At 42.6% G+C, this 21,193-nt stretch overlaps 1 protein-coding gene across 1 annotated transcript; it reads right to left on the reverse strand.

Annotated features, from left to right (window-relative positions):
• Positions 1–695: 695 nt before the first annotated feature.
• LOC106587998 (transient receptor potential cation channel subfamily M member 1) lies at positions 696–20,215 on the reverse strand. Its single transcript, XM_082957551.1, has 11 exons — positions 20,158–20,215; positions 19,700–19,812; positions 15,874–16,008; positions 14,959–15,009; positions 14,337–14,477; positions 12,628–12,657; positions 11,681–11,976; positions 7,513–7,741; positions 1,768–1,899; positions 926–1,054; positions 696–707 (listed from the first exon to the last, which is right to left on the reverse strand). Exons 1-11 carry the CDS (start codon positions 20,213–20,215, stop codon positions 696–698), a joined length of 1,326 nt encoding a protein of 441 aa, XP_082813677.1.
• Between the last annotated feature and the right edge of the window lie 978 nt (positions 20,216–21,193).

Consider the following 21,193-nt stretch of genomic DNA (forward strand, 5'->3'; position numbering starts at 1 on the left):
ACGTTACCTGTCTGACTGTGATGATGTGAGACGTTACCCCTCTGACTGTGACGATGTGAGATGTTACCCCTCTGACTGTGATGATGTGAGACGTTACCTGTCTGAGACATTACCTGTCTGACTGTGATGATGTGAGAAGTTACCTGTCTGACTGTGACGATGTGAGAAGTTACCTGTCTGACTGTGACGATGTGAGATGTTACCCCTCTGACTGTGACGATGTGAGACGTTACCTGCCTGACTGTGACGATGTGAGATGTTACTTGTCTGACTGTGACGATGTGAGTAGTTATGCCTCTGACTGTGACGATGTGAGAAGTTACCTGTCTGACTGTGATGATGTGAGTCATCACCTGTATAACTGTGACGATGTGAGAAGTTACCCCTCTGACTGTGACGATGTGAGATGTTACCTGTCTGACTGTGACGATGTGAGAAGTTACCTGTCTGACTGTGATGATGTGAGAAGTTACCTGTCTGACTGTGATGATGTGAGAAGTTACCTGTCTGATTGTGACGATGTGAGAAGTTACCTGTCTGACTGTGACGACGTGAGACGTTACCTGTCTGACTGTGACGACGTGAGACGTTACCCCTCTGACTGTGACGATGTGAGATGTTACCTGTCTGACTGTGATGATGTGAGACGTTACCCCTCTGACTGTGATGATGTGAGACGTAACCTGTTTGAGACGTTAACCCTCTGACTGTGACGATGTGAGACGTTACCTGTCTGACTGTGACGATGTGAGACGTTACCTGTCTGACTGTGACGATGTGAGACGTTACCTGTCTGACTGTGACGACGTTTGACGTTACCTGTCTGACTGTGATGATGTGAGACATTACCTGTCTGAGACGTTACCTGTCTGACTGTGACGACGTGAGACGTTACCTGTCTGACTGTGACGACGTGAGACGTTACCTGTCTGACTTTCTCCATTCCCAGAGTGATGATGTAAGAGATGACGATCCACTCCTGCAGGGACGGCCAACGTTCCATCTTGACCAGGATGATGTAGTTGTACAAACACAGGTAGGCCAGGTAGGAGATCTGAGGAGACAATGAAAAGAGCTCGGAGCTTTTAGGAGAACATGTACACAAGACCAGAGGTGGGGGCAGCAGTGGCGTTTTAGGCCACAACACAAAGTGCCTTCGATCAATAATCACACATCTTTATATCACCTTTTGTTGATATCATATTATCATTATATTAAATAGTATTATATTATCTGTGGATAAGGTCTATTTGTCACCTCTGTGCTGATAGTCATTTCAAAACAACAAAATCAAGGTTTCACAAAAGTATATTTCAAAGTGTGTGGTGTTGAGAAATGCTTCCTAAATAACATTTCTTTTTTTAGTTGTATTAAAAGTCTACTTGCAGTGTTGAACCAGAATTTGGTGAAAGGAGTGTTGTAAAATTCATAGATCTTCTCTCCGATTGGAACTCTTCTCTTTTTTACAGTGCTTTCTTCCTCATCCGCCTTTCTGGACACTGCATCAGCATTCACTTCCTGAAAGCATGGTCGATAGAAACAACCGTCATGAATTTACATACAGGACTTACAGTACATTTGAATGTAGTATTAAATGTAAAGTAATATTAAGTATTATTAAAAAAACAGATAAACCAATCAAGCAAGCAACCCATCCACTGATGAACGACCGACCAATCAATCAATCAATCAATCAATCAATCAATCAATCAATCAATCAATCAATCAATCAATCAACCAGTCAGATGCTTGACTGTCAGTGTTCACCTTGCTGGATTTATTGTCATCGTCTTTGTCCTTCGCTTCTTCGTTCTCTGCTGGGGCTTGATATGTCACTTCTTCCCCGAGTCGAAAATCCATGAGGAGAATCGAAGGTGGGAAAATTATGCCAAATATCACCTGTGGGTCACAGAGATGAGAAGAAGGATTTCACTTGAATTGCTATATGTCTCAAGCACCAAAATGACACAAAACCACACATTCACAACCAGTTATTATTGTATTACATATTAATAAACCATCTATAAACCAATTATTAACGGGCTTTAACCTCCTTATAAATAATTAGCAAACCCCATTTAAAGTATACCTTAATGTAAAGTCTTACCAAGTATACTCAAATGCTTTACATTGAGTATACCTTAATGTAAAGTCTTACCATGTATACTAAAATACTTTACATTGAGTATACCTTAATGTAAAGTCTTACCATGTATACTAAAATACTTTACATTGAGCATACCTTAATGTAAAGTCTTACCAAGTATACTCAAATGCTTTACATTGAGTATACCTTAATGTTAAAGCTGCAATATGTCACTTTTTGGAGACTTGACCAAATTGACATAGAAATGTGATTATAGATCTGTCATTCTCCTTGAAAGCAAGTCTAAGAAGCGGTAGATCTGTTCTATGTGTACTATATTCGATACTTCCCGTTCTTAAGATTCATTTTTGCGTCTTTTGCTTTCGGTTTTGTACACCAGCTTCAAAACAGCTGAGAATAAAATATTTTTGCTTATGGAAAATATATTTCACAGCTGTTTAGAAGGTACACTGGTTTTCAATACTCTTGAGTGCTTGTTTTGTCACATAAACTGAAATTAGGCTAACTATTAGAATTTTATCAACCAGGAAATGGCGGAGTGATTTCTGCATAGTACACCTTTAAGTGTTACCTTAATGTAAAGTGATATAAAGAATACCTTATGCAAAGTGTAACCATGTTGACTAATATACTTTATATACAGTACACTGTAATGTGGTATTACCATGTTGACTAATATACTTTATATAAAGTACACTGTAATGTAGTGTTACCATGTTGACTAATATACTTTATATAAAGTACACTGTAATGTAGTGTTACCATGTTGACTAATATACTTTATATAAAGTACACTGGAATGTAGTGTTACCATGTTGACTAATATACTAAAGTACACTGTAATGTAGTGTTACCATGTTGACTAATATACTTTATATAAAGTACACTGTAATGTGGTGTTACCATGTTGACTAATATACTAAAGTACACTGTAATGTAGTGTTACCATGCTGACTAATATACTTTATATAAAGTACACTGTAATGTAGTGTTACCATGTTGACTAATATACTAAAGTACACTGTAATGTAGTGTTGTCACGTCCTGGCCAGTATAAGGGTTAATTGGTATTGTAGTTTGGTCAGGACGTGGCAGAAGGTATTTGTTTTATGTGGTTAGGGGTGGTGTTTTTCTAAAAAGGGCATTTGATTTAAGTATTCCGGGGTTTTTGGGCACTGTTCCTTGTTTACGTATTTCTATGTTGATGTAGTTAGTTGTATGTCTATGTTTGGTTAATTGGGGTGGACTTCCAACTGAAGGCAGCTGTGTGGTGTTTCCTTTGATTGGAAGTCCTATATTAGTTGGGTGTGTTTGTCTATTTAATTGTGGGAGATTGTTCCATGTATAGCATCAAGCCTTACAGGACTGTTTATTGTCGGTGTGTTTCTTTTGTATACGTGTTTATTTTGGGTTTTCCTTCTTTCCATATAATAAAGAAGATGAGTTTACACATACCTGCGGCATTTTGGTCCTCCTTAACCGACGACAACCCTGACAGAATCTCCCAACAACTAAGGACCAAGCAGCAGAAGAAAGGGGATTTCGAGTTGGACTAGCGGGAGAGATGGACCTGGGAGGAAGTTCTGGACGGGGCTGGACCTTGGCACCAGGCTGGGGAGTACCGTCGCCCACGGGAGGAAATTGAGGCAGCCAAGGCAGAGAGGCGGAGGTACGAGGCCTTGGACGCGCTGAGGGAGAAGCACGAGAGGCACCCCCAATAATTTTTTTGGGGGGGGCACACGGGTAGTTTGGCTAGGCCTAGGAAGAGCCGGAAGCCAGCTACCCGTGGTTATATGGAGGAGCGTATGAGGTGGAGAGCGCCATGTTTCGCTGAGGAGCGCACTATCTCACCCATATGCACGCACAGTCCGGTGCGCGTTATTCCAGCCCCTCGCAGGTGCCATGCTAGAGCGGGCATCCAGCCTGGTAGGAGGATGCCTGCGCAGCGCATCTGGTCGCCGGTACGCCTCCGAGGACCAGGCTACCCAACTCCCGCTCTACGCACGGCTACCATCAGGCCCCTGCACAGCCCAGTCCGCCCTGTAAAAGCACCCCGCTCGTGCAGGGCTACTAGTTCCATCCAGCCAGGACGGGTTGTGCAGGAGGTAAGATCAAGACCGCCTGTGCGCCTCCATAGCCCTGGGTTTCCAGCTCCTGTTTCTTGTGCGGACCCGGAAGTGCGTCAGCCCAGTCCGACTCGTCCTGTTCCCGCTCCCCGCACTAGCCTGGAGGTGCGTGTTCCCAATCTGGTACGTCCAGTACCAGCACCACGCACCAGGCTTCAAGTGCGTCATCCCAGTCCGACGTCGCTAGAGCTGCCCGTCAGTCAAGAGTCGCCCGAACTGCCCGTCAGTCAAGAGTCGCCCGAACTGCCCGTCAGTCAAGAGTCGCCCGAACTGCCCGTCAGTCAAGAGTCGCCCGAACTGCCCGTCAGTCAAGAGTCGCCCGAACTGCCCGTCAGTCAAGAGTCGCCCGAACTGCCCGTCAGTCAAGAGTCGCCCGAACTGCCCGTCAGTCAAGAGTCGCCCGAAATGCCCGTCAGTCAAGAGTCGCCCGAACTGCCCGTCAGTCAAGAGTCGCCCGAACTGCCCGTCAGTCAAGAGTCGCCCGAACTGCCCGTCAGTCAAGAGTCGCCCGAACTGCCCGTCAGTCAAGAGTCGCCCGAACTGCCCGTCAGTCAAGAGTCGCCCGAACTGCCCGTCAGTCAAGAGTCGCCCGAACTGCCCGTCAGTCAAGAGTCGCCCGAACTGCCCGTCAGTCAAGAGTCGCCCGAACTGCCCGTCAGTCAGGAGTCGCCCGAACTGCCCGTCAGTGAGGAGTCGCCCGAACTGCCCGTCAGTGAGGAGTCGCCCGAACTGCCCGTCAGTGAGGAGTCGCCAGAGCCGCCCACTAGTCAGGAGCTGCCAGAGTGGCCAGACTGCCCGGAGATGCCAGAGTGGCCAGACTGCCCGGAGATGCCAGAGTGGCCAGACTGCCCGGAGATGCCAGAGTGGCCAGACTGCCCCGAGCGGCCAGACTGCGGCCAGACTGCCCCGAGCGGCCAGACTGCGGCCAGACTGCCCCGAGCGGCCAGACTGCGGCCAGACTGCCCCGAGCGGCCAGACTGCGGCCAGACTGCCCCGAGCGGCCAGACTGCCCCGAGCTGCCAGAGTGGCCCGACTGCCTGGAACGGCCAGAACCGGAGCCACCTCCAGATATAGGTGGGTTGGGGAGGGGGGGTGTAGCACAGTGCTGTCGTTGACGGCAGCCACCCTCCCTTCCCTCCCTTTAGTAGGGGGGAATTTTTGTTTTGTTGTTTGGGGTTGTTGTTATTTTTTTTTAAGGTGCTTCCGGGGTTAGCACCTTTAAGGGGGGGGGGGTACTGTCACGTCCTGGCCAGTATAAGGGTTAATTGGTATTGTAGTTTGGTCAGGACGTGGCAGAAGGTATTTGTTTTATGTGGTTAGGGGTGGTGTTTTTCTAAAAAGGGCATTTGATTTAAGTATTCCGGGGTTTTTGGGCACTGTTCCTTGTTTACGTATTTCTATGTTGATCTAGTTAGTTGTATGTCTATGTTTGGTTAATTGGGGTGGACTTCCAATTGAAGGCAGCTGTGTGGTGTTGCCTTTGATTGGAAGTCCTATATTAGTTGGGTGTGTTTGTCTGTTTAATTGTGGGAGATTGTTCCGTGTATAGCATCAAGCCTTACAGGACTGTTTATTGTCGGTGTGTTTCTTTTGTATACGTGTTTATTTTGGGTTTTCCTTCTTTCCAAATAATAAAGAAGATGAGTTTACACATACCTGCGGCATTTTGGTCCTCCTTAACCGACGACAACCGTGACAAGTGTTACCATGTTGACTAATATACTTTATATAAAGTACACTGTAATGTGGTGTTACCATGTTGACTGATATACTAAAGTACACTGTAATGTAGTGTTACCATGTTGACTAATATACTAAAGTACACTGTAATGTAGTGTTACCATGTTGACTAATATACTAAAGTACACTGTAATGTGGTGTTACCATGTTGACTAATATACTAAAGTACACTGTAATGTAGTGTTACCATGTTGATTAATATACTTTATATAAAGTACACTGTAATGTAGTGTTACCATGTTGACTAATATACTTTATATAAAGTACACTGTAATGCAGTGATACCATGTGGACTAATATACTAAAGTACACTGTAATGTTGTGTTACCATGCTGACTAATATACTAAAGTACACTGTAATGTAGTGTTACCATGTTGACTAATATACTAAAGTACACTGTAATGTAGTGTTACCATGTTGACTAATATACTAAAGTACACTGTAATGTAGTGTTACCATGTTGACTAATATACTTTATATAAAGTACACTGTAATGTAGTGTTACCAGGTTGACTAATATACTTTACATTAAATATACCTTAATGTTGAGTGTCAACGTGTTCATTATTTGACTTTATAGTGTTACCAGTGTGTTAGCCTAATGTAAAGTGTTACCAGTGTGCTAGCCTAATGTAAAGTGTTACCAATGTGTTAGCTTAATGTAAAGTGTTACCAATGTGTTAGCCTAATGTAAAGTGTTACCAATGTGTTAGCCTAATGTAAACTGTTACCAATGTGTTAGCCTAATGTAAAGTGTTACCAATGTGTTAGTCTAATGTAAAATGTTACCAGTGTGTTAGCCTAATGTAAAATGTTACCAGTGTGTTAGCCTAATGTAAAATGTTACCAGTGTGTTAGCCTAATGTAAAATGTTACCAATGTGTTAGCTTAATGTAAAATGTTACCAAAGTGTTAGCTTAATGTAAAATGTTACCAATGTGTTAGCTTAATGTAAAATGTTACCAATGTGTTAGCTTAATGTAAAATGTTACCAATGTGTTAGCCCAAACATTACACACACATATTTTTATTATTATAACTGTTTAAATTCTGCATCTTTGGGAAAGGTTCATAAGCAAGCATTTCAATGTAAAGTCTACACCAGTTGTATTCTGTGCCTGTGATAAATACCATTTGATTTGATTCCAGGTTCAATGTTTGATATGACTGAGTTAGCTGAAGTTGGCTAGCTAGCTAGCAAGTGACAAGAACATTATCCAGCCGCATAGCAACCATTTTGTTTAGAACGGATTATCAGTCCTTTTGCATAGCAACTATGAGAAAATAATTAACGACTGGGTCCTGTCTGTAGCAACATGACCAAAATAAATAACATCCAGATTTTTGTCTGGACTATATCTTCTGGTGGAATAATGACATTTTATGAATTGACTTGTCTAAATATTTTTTGGGGGGGGGGGATATGTAATTCATTGTTATTTTAGTATGTTGGTAACAGATTTTTATAAAAGCAATAAGACACGGGAGGCAGTGATGTATCATGAATACAGTCACAGGTAAACGGGACTTGAACCCACCTTGAACCCGTTCCTCTTGCCCATTCTCAGACATCCCATCCACATATCAGTAAGTAGCATCTGACTGCAGGTGTGGGCGATAAAGTCTCTGTGCTTGGCGGCTACAGCCAGCTTCAGACAGGTGGAGTTACTCCAGTTCTTCAGCTGATAGGTCAGTAGTTTCATGGCCACCTGCTCATCGTGCTTATAGGACTGGTCTAGGAGCTCGTAGGCCAGCTGGCCAAACTCTCTGAGGAGGGAAAAAGGAAGATGTTGTGCTTAGATGGTCAGTTGTGGGTTTTCATCTAGGTATCAAATCAAATCACTGTTCATTTTAAGGGCATTTAATCAAAATCCTGAATACAATGTACAGAAAAACAGAGTGAGAAAAGCAACAAGACAGAAATCAACAACCAAGAAGCAGCAGACATCCAGAACAATGATACGGTAATGGGATGGATCAGAACAGTGATACAGTAATGGGATGGACCAGAACAATGATACGGTAATGGGATGTACCAGAACAATGATACAGTAATGGGTTGGACCAGAACAGTGATACGGTAATGGGTTGGACCAGAACAATGATACAGTAATGGGATGTACCAGAACAGTGATACAGTAATGGGATGTACCAGAACAATGATACAGTAATGGGTTGGACCAGAACAATGATACGGTAATGGGATGGACCAGAACAGTGATACGGTAATGGGATGGACCAGAACAATGATACAGTAATGGGTTGGACCAGAACAATGATACGGTAATGGGATGGACCAGAACAATGATACAGTAATGGGATGGACCAGAACAATGATACGGTAATGGGATGGACCAGAACAGTGATACAGTAATGGGATGGATCAGAACAATGATACAGTAATGGGATGGACCAGAACAATGATACGGTAATGGGATGTACCAGAACAATGATACAGTAATGGGTTGGACCAGAACAGTGATACGGTAATGGGTTGGACCAGAACAATGATACAGTAATGGGATGTACCAAAACAGTGATACAGTAATGGGATGTACCAGAACAATGATACAGTAATGGGTTGGACCAGAACAATGATACGGTAATGGGATGGACCAGAACAATGATACGGTAATGGGTTGGACCAGAACAGTGATACGGTAATGGGTTGGACCAGAACAATGGTACAGTAATGGGATGGACCAGAACAGTGATACAGTAATGGGTTGGACCAGAACAGTGATACGGTAATGGGATGGACCAGAACAGTGATACAGTAATGGGTTGGACCAGAACAGTGATACGGTAATGGGATGGACCAGAACAATGATACAGTAATGGGTTGGACCAGAACAGTGATACGGTAATGGGATGGACCAGAACAATGATACAGTAATGGGTTGGACCAGAACAATGATACGGTAATGGGATGGACCAGAACAATGATACAGTAATGGGATGGACCAGAACAATGATACGGTAATGGGATGGACCAGAACAGTGATACAGTAATGGGATGGATCAGAACAATGATACAGTAATGGGTTGGACCAGAACAATGATACAGTAATGGGTTGGACCAGAACAGTGGTACAGTAATGGGTTGGACCAGAACAATGATACAGTAATGGGTTCGACCAGAACAGTGATACAGTAATGGGATGTACCAGGGCAATGATACAGTAATGGGATGGACCAGAACAGTGATACGGTAATGGGATGGACCAGAACAATGATACAGTAATGGGTTGGACCAGAACAATGATACAGTAATGGGATGGACCAGAACAATGATACAGTAATGGGTTGGACCAGAACAGTGATACGGTAATGGGATGGACCAGAACAATGATACAGTAATGGGTTGGACCAGAACAATGATACAGTAATGGGATGGACCAGAACAATGATACAGTAATGGGTTGGACCAGAACAGTGATACGGTAATGGGATGGACCAGAACAATGATACAGTAATGGGATGGACCAGAACAATGATACAGTAATGGGTTGGACCAGAACAGTGATACGGTAATGGGATGGACCAGAACAATGATACAGTAATGGGTTGGACCAGAACAATGATACGGTAATGGGTTGGACCAGAACAGTGATACAGTAATGGGTTGGACCAGAACAATGATACGGTAATGGGATGGACCAGAACAATGATACAGTAATGGGTTGGACCAGAACAGTGATACGGTAATGGGATGGACCAGAACAATGATACGGTAATGGGATGGACCAGAACAATGATACAGTAATGGGTTGGACCAGGGCAATGATACAGTAATGGGATGTACCAGGGCTTAGTTTCCGAGGGTTGAATTGTGAACAGAAAAGCCAGCACCCTAAAGGACTATTCCAAGTTTGGGGTCAATAACATTTACAATGCTAATTTTCCTATTTGGAATTTGAGTTTACTTCCTGAATTTCCTCACTATCTCGACCCCAACACTGTTAGATTGAAACCTTTCTGCTAGCTAGCCCCTCACTAACTTGACCCCAACACTGTTATATTGAATCCTTTCTGCTAGCTAGCCCCTCACTAACTTGACCCCAACACTGTTAGATTGAAACCTTTCTGCTAGCTAGCCCCTCACTAACTTGACCCCAACACTGTTAGATTGAAACCTTTCTGCTAGCTAGCCCCTGTCATGACTTTGGCCTTTTTTGGTACAGGGAGGACAGTTGACCCCTCCCTTTTGCACCCAATCCACCCTGTGTGTAAAGGGTCGTAAAAACTCTAAAATTCCAGGAGAGTCTCTGGCCACATGGCCCATAGAGAGACACAGGAAATTCTTCCAACTCATAGAATTGGAGAGCCAAGCGACATTTTGTGTTCTGGAGAAGGTATGGAAGATTGGTGAAGAATCCAGCTACGAACTGATCCGCTTGGTACAATTGTGTGATACTCAGAAGAGACAATATAGCCATATTACCATAAAACTGTTTATATAATAGCATCATAATGGTTGTATAGAATGTATTAATAAGGATAAAGCTTTTGTAAGACATTGAGATGCTATGTACTGATGTAATGTGATAGAATTGTATTTCTGTAACCAAATCTAACTCAGTCATAGGCACACCCCCAGGGACCCATACAGGACCAGGCGTCATTTGACAAGCTGTTCTATGGGCACTATAAAACACCCCCTGATTCACATTTCTTGAGACCAGGCCTACACTCCGTTGGCTAATAGGTTTTACCTTCCAATTCCTCTACTGAAAGTGAACCATACCACGTGGTTAACTTTTAGACTATTCATACTGACAGAATAAGAACAAGTCTTTGATATTAATTATTAGTCTGCAGCTAAGTAAATTATATCATTGAACGCGAAGACCAACGAAACAACCATTCGATGACGACATTAATGAATGTCGCTTTGAAAGATCCATTCTAACCGAGAGAGAGACTCTCCATCAGAACTACTCTCCAACAAGAATCAGAACGACACACTGAGCGTAAATATATATTGATTGCAATTGTTCCCGAATGAGTGAGCCTTCAATTGTCAATTGTTAATATTAATGAACTCTGTGTGCCACAGCTGACCTTTTATGATCCATTGTTCAACAGGCCGACCTGCCTGTTTAGCCCACAAGGGCACATTCCTCTACCAATCCTCTGTGACGATAGTTGCTGTTTGTATGTTTTTCTGTTAATTACTTAGTGTAGTAAATAAATGATTTTAAGACAATTGATGTATGGATGATTTTAGTAAAGACTGGGTTCGTGCAGATACAACAATTTACGACGTTTGGAATGAGACTGGACTAGAGGTAAAATACACCATTGAAACTAGAAGATAATCGGCCTATACTATAATATAATATAATATTATAGTACAGGAAAGTTATATTAGGAGAATTATAGCTTTGTAATCTGAATATTCTCCTTGGTGCCCCGATCTCCTAGTTAATTACAATTAAACGATTAATCAGTTTAATCGCGTGATAATAATTACAGGGAGCTAATTGATAAACATATCTTCCGTTTAATGGTACTCCCAAAGACACGACACCCCTCACTAACTTGACCCCAACACTGTTAGATTGAAACCTTTTTGCTAGCTAGCCCCTCACTAACTTGACCCCAACACTGTTAGATTGAAACCTTTCTGCTAGCTAGCCCCTCACTAACTTGACCACAACACTGTTAGATTGAAACCTTTCTGCTAGCTAGCCCCTCACTAACTTGGAATTGTTTTCCAGGTCCTGGAAAATGTCGTCCACCAGTTCACTCTGAGACGACTCGTGGGCCATGGCCTTGTACAGCTTACAGGCCACCAGAGCTTTGGCCATGGCCTCTTCCCCCCGCTTCCACAGGAACAGAGCCATCTTCTGGCGCTTCATGAGAACGGCCCACACCATCAGCTCATGGAACGGGTACTGGAAGCGGCAGACCTCTGGGTCGTCCACATCGATGTCGATCTCTTCCTCCTTCTTCTTCTTCTTCCCTTTACTCTTGCCCTTTCCTCGTGGCTCGTCGTCCTGGTATGAATCAGATGGACATTAGAAATATGAAGTATTGGGTGTAGGGCGAATCTTAACTTCACTTCACTGAAGTCAAATGTTTACTTAGACATGCATTGATACCAATGGAAGACTAAGTGTATTATCCCCTGTATACAGAAATTAATTCAAGTGGTTATTGTATTGGTATGGATGATATTGTAATGAAACAGCAGGGAGCAGGCCTCGAACCTTCGACCTTCTAGCCCGAAGTCCAACGCGCTATCGACTGTGCCGCAAAAACATGCTCGTGCAGCAGAGTCGATTTCCGCGCTTATGAACCCAGGGTCGTTACAATATGTAAATATAAAATTGCGCTAAATAGAACAGCGGTGCTAATTAGAACAGCGTGCTAAATAGAACAGCGGTGCTAAATAGAACAGCGGTGCTAAATAGAACAGTGGTGCTAATTAGAACAGCGGTTCTAAATAGAACAGCGGTGCTAATTAGAACAGCGGTGCTAAATAGAACAGCGGTGCTAAATAGAACAGCGGTGCTAAATAGAACAGCGGTGCTAAATAGAACAGCGGTGCTAATTAGAACAGCGGTGCTAAATAGAACAGCGGTGCTAAATAGAACAGCGGTGCTAAATAGAACAGCGCTGCTAAGTGAAAGACAAATGAGACTCACCTCCAGTCCTAACATTTTTAAAGCTTTCGGCTGTGAAACAAAACAAGGGAGGTGGACAGCATTAATTAGCATGATTAACAGTAGCATTCATGTTAGCGTTAACATTATATATTATTATTATATTATTAAAGTTATTATTACACTGAACAAAAATATAAATGCAGCACGCAACAATTTCAAAGATTTTACTGAGTTACAGTTCATATAAGGAAATCAGTCAATTGAAATAAATTCATTATTTATTTCAAATAATGTGCTTCTACATCTGCGTTGCTTGCTGTTTGGGGTTTTAGGCTGAGTTTCTGTACAGCACTTTGTGACATCAGCTGATGCAAAAACGGCTTTATAAATACATTTGATTTGATTTGATTTGATTCAAATCATTAGGCCCTAATCTATGGATTTCACATGACTGGGAATACAGACATGCATTGGTTAGTATCTGGTGTGACCGCCATTTGCCTCATGCAGCGAGACACATCTCCTTCGCATAGAGTTGATCAGGCTGTTGATTGTGGCCTGTGAAATGTTGTCCCACTCCTCATTAATGGCTGTTCGAACTGGAACAAGCTGTCGTACACATCGATCCCTAGCATCCCAAACATACTCAATGGTTTACATGTCTGGTGAGTATGCAGGCCATGGAAGAACTGGGACATTTTCACAGATCCTTGTGAATGGGGCAGTGCATTATGATGCTGAAACATGAGGTGATGGCGGCAGATGAATGACACGACAATGGGCTTGAGGATCTCGTCACGGTATCTCTGTGCATTCAAATTGCTATCGATAAAATTCAATTGTGTTTGTTGTACGTAGCTTATGCCTGCCCCATACCATAACCCCACCGCCACCATGGGTCACTCTGTTCACAACGTTGACATCAGAAAACTGCTTGCCCACACAACGCCATACATGCTATCTGCCATCTGCCCAGTACAGTGGAAACTGGGATTCATCCGTGAAAAGCACACTTCTCCAGTGTGCCAGTGGCCATCGAAGGTGAGCATTTGCCAACTGAAGTTGGTTATGACGCCGAACTGCAGTCAGGTCAAGACCCTGGTGAGGACGACGAGGACAGAGATGAGCTTCCCTGAGACAGTTTCTGACAGTTTTTGCAGAAATTCTTTGGTTGTGCAAACCCACAGTTTCATCAGCTGGTCTCAGACCATCCCACAGGTGAAGAAGCCTGCTCAGGCGTGGAAACACGTGGTCTGCAGTTGTGAGGCCGGTTGGACGTACTGCCAAATTCTCTAAAATGACGTTAGAGGTGGCTTATGGTAGAGAAATGAGCATTCAATTCTCTGGCAAGACATTCCTGCAGTCTGCATGCCAATTGCACGCTCGCTCAAAACTTGAGACATCTGTGGCATTGTGTTGTGTGACAAAAGTGCACATTTTAGAGTGGCCCTTCATTGTCCCCAGCACAAGGTGCACCTGTGTAATGATCATGCTGTTAAATCAGTTTTTTGATATGCCACACCTCTCAGGTGGATGGATTATCTTGGCAAAGGAGAAATGCTCACTAACAGGGATGTAAACAAATGTTCGCACAAAATTTAAGAGAAATAAGCTTTACGTGCGTATGGAAAATTTCTGGGATCTTTTAATTCAGCTCATGAAAAATAGGAGCAACACTTGACATGTTGCGTGCATATTTTTGTTCAGTATATTATATTCAGATCTGTAAAGGGAGTATTTCTCCTCACTCTTTTTAACCCGTAGAGGTTGTTGTAGAGGGTGCGGAACTGCTTTCTGGTATAGTTACAGCGATAAGCCCCGCCCATCAGGAACTCCAGGACCAATCCGATATCGATCAAGGTGATCTGGTAATCCGGTGGAAGATTTCCCTGAAACACCAACCAACCATCATCATTATACTGTTACTGTTTTCACCTTATATTACATTTTTCTTACTACGTTAGGTAACACTTTACTATAGGGGGTCAATATTAGGTAACACTTTACTATAGGGGTATACATTAAGTAACACTTTACTATAGGGGGTCAATATTAGGTAACACTTTACTATAGGAGGTATACATAACACATTTATTAAACCAGTCATAACACCTTTATAAAATCAGTCATAAAACCTTTATAAAACCGGTCATAACACCTTTATAAAACCAGTCATAAAACCTTCATGAAACCAGTCATAACACCTTCATGAAACCAGTCATAGCACCTTTATAAAACCAGTCATAACACCTTTACAAAACCAGTCATAACACCTTTATAAAACCAGTCATAACACATTTATATAACCAATCATAACATTGTCATTGACTCCCTCTCCAAATAAAGGTTGAATAATAAAATAAACAGTACCTTTTTAACGTCTCTAACTACAAAGTGCAGTGTATTTGTTGGGCCCAGCCTCTGTAAAAACAAACAACAAACAAATAATGACAACAACAACAAACAAATATTCACTCCGCATCGCTGAAGTTCATATAATGTTGACTAATAACATAAAATGACATAGAAGGCTAAAGGAGCAGTCTCTCTCTCTCTCTCTCTCTCTCTCTCTCACTCTCTCTCTCTCTCTTTCTTTCTTTCTTTGGATTATAGAGAGGGCATTATGAACCTATTCTTTGAAAGAATTCCCCCAAAATATTGATTCTGTAATCATAACTGAAATTCAACACAGAGAACACGGTGGCAATGGTTTTTCTCATCAGATGTATTGATCTGGTTTTGCCACGCAAACATCTAATTCTCAACAATATACTTCATGGATTTTTCTATATACTACTAACATGTATTTAGAAGCAAGGTTGGGGTCAAGTCAATTTAAATCATGTCCGGAAGTTAACAGAAATGGAATTGACCCCAACCCTGTTAAGAGCTATTGATTTAGGAGATATCAAAATGGCATCTATCTATCTATCTATCTATCTATCTATCTATCTATCTATCTATCTATCTATCTATCTATCTATCTATCTATCTATCTATCTATCTATCTATCTATCTATCTATCTATCTATCTATCTATCTATCTATCTATCTATCTATCTATCTATCTATCTATCTATCTATCTATCTATCTATCTATCTATCTATCTATCTATCTATCTATCTATCTATCTATCTATCTATCTATCTATCTATCTATCTATCTATCTATCTATCTATCTATCTATCTATCTATCTATCTATCTATCTATCTATCTATCTATCTATCTATCTATCTATCTATCTATCTATCTATCTATCTATCTATCTATCTATCTATCTCACCGTGTTGTATAGTTCCTCCAGACGAGGGATGGTGAGGAAGTGGTGGATGTTGACACCGTTCTCTATCAGCAGCTTGACGAAGTCCACCCTGTCCAGCACCAGGGCGTCCATCATGGCCTGCTCCAGAGAGTTCACCTACAGTAGAGAGAGACACATTAACCATAACCCTGTCAAGCACCAGGGCGTCCATCATGGCCTGCTCCAGAGAGTTCACCTACAGTAGAGAGAGACACATTAACCATAACCCTGTCAAGCACCAGGGCGTCCATCATGGCCTGCTCCAGAGAGTTCACCTACAGTAGAGAGACACATTAACCATAACCCTGTCAAGCACCAGGGCGTCCATCATGGCCTGCTCCAGAGAGTTCACCTACAGTAGAGAGACACATTAACCATAACCCTGTCAAGCACCAGGGCGTCCATCATGGCCTGCTCCAGAGAGTTCACCTACAGTAGAGAGAGACACATTAACCATAACCCTGTCAAGCACCAGGGCGTCCATCATGGCCTGCTCCAGAGAGTTCACCTACAGTAGAGAGAGACACATTAACCATAACCCTGTCAAGCACCAGGGCGTCCATCATGGCCTGCTCCAGAGAGTTCACCTACAGTAGAGAGACACATTAACCATAACCCTGTCAAGCACCAGGGCGTCCATCATGGCCTGCTCCAGAGAGTTCACCTACAGTAGAGAGACACATTAACCATAACCCTGTCAAGCACCAGGGCGTCCATCATGGCCTGCTCCAGAGAGTTCACCTACAGTAGAGAGAGACACATTAACCATAACCCTGTCAAGCACCAGGGCGTCCATCATGGCCTGCTCCAGAGAGTTCACCTACAGTAGAGAGACACATTAACCATAACCCTGTCAAGCACCAGGGCGTCCATCATGGCCTGCTCCAGAGAGTTCACCTACAGTAGAGAGAGACACATTAACCATAACCCTGTCAAGCACCAGGGCGTCCATCATGGCCTGCTCCAGAGAGTTCACCTACAGTAGAGAGAGACACATTAACCATAACCCTGTCAAGCACCAGGGCGTCCATCATGGCCTGCTCCAGAGAGTTCACCTACAGTACTGGAGAAACCAGGAAGACAGTAGAGGAGACAGTTAGGCTATGGATTACCACCACAGACAAGTGGGGCCTGTCCAGGAGGGGGCAGCGTTACAGAATGTTAAAGGTCCAAATGAAGCCGTTTTTATCTCAATATCAAATCATTTCTGGGTAACAATAACTTGATCAAAATGATTTTAAAAAAATATAAAAAAAATAAACAAAATTAGCTTCTTAGCAAAGAGCAATTTCTCAATCAAGAATTTAGCGAGGACTGTCTGGGAGTGGTCTGAGTGGGGAGGGGAAAACGGAATACTTGCTGTTATTGGCAGAGAGGTTTGGGAACACTCTTTCTTATTGGTCTATGAACTCGTTTACCACCTGGTGATGTCACCAGACAGGCCAAAACTCCATCACACCAAAACAGGCTGAATTTTCAGGCGGTCTTTTCAAACAGCTCTGTACACTAAAAGGATATTATCATAAAAAAGAAATCTACATTTCCCAGTATTATTCCAACCTCAAAATGTGTAAATATATATAAAACACCTTTAGGATCAGTGTCCAGGAAGAATAAGTCCTCATTAAAATATGAAATTAAAGAGTTGACTTGCATTACCCTCTACATAACTGCTTCAGATAGAAATGTATTGTGTATTGATATGTTTGAGGGTTGAATACAGTGTATTGATATGTTTGAGAGTTGAATACAGTGTATTGATATGTTTGAGAGTTGAATACAGTGTATTGATGTGTTTGAGATTGAATACAGTGTATTGATGTGTTTGAGAGTTGAATACAGTGTATTTATGTGTTTGAGGGTTGAATATAGTGTATTGATGTGTTTGAGGTTTGAATATAGTGTATTGATATGTTTGAGGCTGGAAATATAGTGTATTGATATGTTTGAGGCTGGAATATAGTGTATTGATGTGTTTGAGTTTGAATACAGTGTATTGATATGTTTGAGGAATGAATACAGTGTATTGATATGTTTGAGGGTTGAATATAGTGTATTGATATGATTGAGAGTTGAATATAGTGTATTGATGTGTTTGAGAGTTGAATACAGTGTATTGATATGTTTGAGAGTTGAATATAGTGTATTGATATGATTGAGAGTTGAATACAGTGTATTGATATGTTTGAGGGTTGAATAAAGTGTATTGATATGTTTGAGGGTTGACTACAGTGTATTGATGTGTTTGAGAGTTGAATACAGTGTATTGATGTGTTTGAGGGTTGAATATAGTGTATTGATGTGTTTGAGGGTTGAATATAGCGTATGGATATGTTTGAGGGTTGAATATAGTGTATTGATATGTTTGAGGCTGGAAATATAGTGTATTGATATGTTTGAGGATGGAATATAGTGTATTGATGTGTTTGAGGGTGAATACAGTGTATTGATGTGTTTGAGGATTGAATACAGTGTATTGATATGTTTGAGGGTTGAATACAGTGTATTGATATGTTTGAGGGTTGAATATAGTGTATTGATATGACTGAGGGTAGAATATAGTGTATTGATGTGTTTGAGGGTTGAATACAGTGTATTGATGTGTTTGAGAGTTGAATATAGTGTATTGATGTGTTTGAGAATTGAATATAGTGTATTGATATGTTTGAGAGTTGAATATAGTGTATTGATGTGTTTGAGGGTTGAATATAGTGTACTGTGTTAATGCCTATCAATAATCAGTACTGGTTATTTATTTACCCAGTTGCGTAGCTCCAGCTTCCTGGGGTCCGTCTCTTCCGGAGGTTCGGGTTTGGCCTTACCTCCTTTGCCCTTCTTGACCCTGGACTTCCCCTTCCCTGCCCCAGCACCTCCACCGCGGGCTGGGACCGGGCTCTTAGGCTGTACCTGGGATGCCGTGGTGCTGGCCGCCTGGGAGGTAACACAGGAGGAGGAAAGCCCTTGTTGACCCAGTTTACATGGAGCTTTTACAGTACCTGCAATGGTGGTTGTTGTCTCACCATCACCGTTGGATAGAGGTTCAGGTTGTGTCCTAAATGGCACCCTATTCCCTGTATTGTGCACTAGTTTTGACCAAGTCCCATAGGGCTCTGGACAAAAAGTAGTGCACTATGTTTGGAAATTTGATGCCATTTGGGTCAGGTAAAATAGTTATTTTGGAATATGGGCAGTTTTTCTGACTTGAGGTCTGCAAGTTGAACTCTATTTAAGCCGTATTATGCACCCTTTACTCTCACCCATTGATGTCAATGAATGATTTAGGTGAAAGGTCAAGCTGCACGCGTTTATCCGAACTCTGAATCAGGCCCTGTTAGACCAGCATGGTAATGTTCATTACAACTCTGAATCAGGCCCTGTTAGACCAGCATGGTGATGTTCATTACAACTCTGAATCAGGCCCTGTTAGACCAGCATGGTAATGTTCATTACAACTCTGAATCAGGCCCTGTTAGACCAGCATGGTAATGTTCAGTACAACTCTGAATTAGGCCCTGTTAGACCAGCATGGTGATGTTCATTACAACTCTGAATCAGGCCCTGTTAGACCAGCATGGTGATGTTCATTACAACTCTGAATCAGGCCCTGTTAGACCAGCATGGTAATGTTCATTACAACTCTGAATCAGGCCCTGTTAGACCAGCATGGTAATGTTCATTACAACTCTGAATCAGGCCCTGTTAGACCAGCATGGTAATGTTCATTACAACTCTGAATCAGGCCCTGTTAGACCAGCATGGTAATGTTCATTGTGTATCCATGTGTTTCCCAAGTTGTGTATGCACTTACGCTGCCACTCATGGGCCAGTGGTGACCGTAGACGAAGATCTGGCTCCTAGCGATGTCCACTCTGTTCCAGGCCAGGGCTAGACTCAGCTGGTCAGGGGCAGAGGCATTGGTGCCTACAATCAAACACCAACAAGGCTTTTTGGTTTAACCTTGAAACGCTTCACAGCTGTTCTATAGACTATGGCTGGGATTCAATCAAATGTTTCAATCCCAGCATTCAGCTGTTCTATAGACTATGGCTGGGATTCAATCAAATGTTTCAATCCCAGCATTCAGCTGTTCTATAGACTATGGCTGGGATTCAATCAAATGTTTCAATCAAAGCATTCAGCTGTTCTATAGACTATGGCTGGGATTCAATCAAATGTTTCAATCCCAGCATTCAGCTGTTCTAAGTCAGTGGTGTTATGAGTGAAGTAAAAAAGCAGAAGAACAGTTCGGTGTTCTACCCAGGTTACCTTTGAGCAAAGCCGTCAGAATGGACATCTCGATGTCCTGTTGGCCCTCTGAGCCCATACGAAACACAGTGATCTAACAGGTCCATGAAAAAAAAAACACAACAAAGACACTTGTAAAGGGTCAAAGGTCAACTCTCTTTTTCAGGGATTCAGTGCATACTTTGGAGTGTGTCGTTTGCAGGGCCTGTACTTGATTTTTGCTTCTTCAGAACACAGCTCTTTTATTTAAACTCCTGTTTTTCATGTGACAGAAACGCTTATACTAATGATATTGAATGTGTTTTTAGGACGTATGGCACTCTCTCTTCAGGCATTTCTTCTATGTTAAATGAAGGAGTGGGCCTTTAAACGGCATTACTGGGGAGTGTGTCAAAGGTCAAGCACGGTTCACAACTCTATCGCACGTCGGGGGAGACAGTCAGCAGTGTGTGCGTGTGTGTGTGTGTGTGTGTGTGTGTGAGTGTTAAGTGAAGTCAGAAGCCTCTCATTGTGAATTGTGTCTCTGAATAACAGGAGCTGTCCTTATAAACCACGGACACATCCTGCAGTACATAACAAGCCCTTCAGAGATAACAACCCCCTAGTAAGATAACAGGATCGTCCTTGTTGTTGCCCAGACCATCCCAAATGCAATAAGACTGCAGGCCTGTCACATGCCAGCAAGGAATGCACTGCTAATAACAAAATTATGTCTGGTTAAACTTTTCAGAACTGAACCAATCCAAAGATTCACTGATAATGAGCTACGTGTTGCAGCATCATGACCCTCGTGATAGCTCCACCACCAGGCCCTCGTGATAGCTCCACCACCAGGCTCCTCGTGATAGCTCCACCACCAGGCTCCTCGTGATAGGTCCAAAACCAGGCCCTCGTGATAGCTCCACCACCAGGCCCTCGTGATAGCTCCACCACCAGGCCCTCGTGATAGCTCCACCACCAGGCCCTCGTGATAGCTCCACCACCAGGCTCCTCGTGATAGCTCCACCACCAGGCTCCTCGTGATAGCTCCACCACCAGGCCCTCGTGATAGCTCCAC

This window comes from Salmo salar, chromosome 11 (genome assembly GCF_965601325.2).
Source record: "Salmo salar chromosome 11, fSalSal1, whole genome shotgun sequence".
Lineage (NCBI taxonomy): Eukaryota > Metazoa > Chordata > Actinopteri > Salmoniformes > Salmonidae > Salmo > Salmo salar.

Coding starts and splice junctions, on each gene's coding strand:
- LOC106587998 (XM_082957551.1), bottom strand. CDS start 20,215: ATGGGCTCAGAGGGCCAACAGGACATCGAGATGTCCATTCTGACGGCT. Junction 15,010..15,873: donor TGGAGGAACTATACAACACG/GTGAGATAGATA, acceptor TTGTTTTTACAG/AGGCTGGGCCCAACAAATAC. Junction 11,977..12,627: donor TAAAAATGTTAGGACTGGAG/GTGAGTCTCATT, acceptor GATTCATACCAG/GACGACGAGCCACGAGGAAA.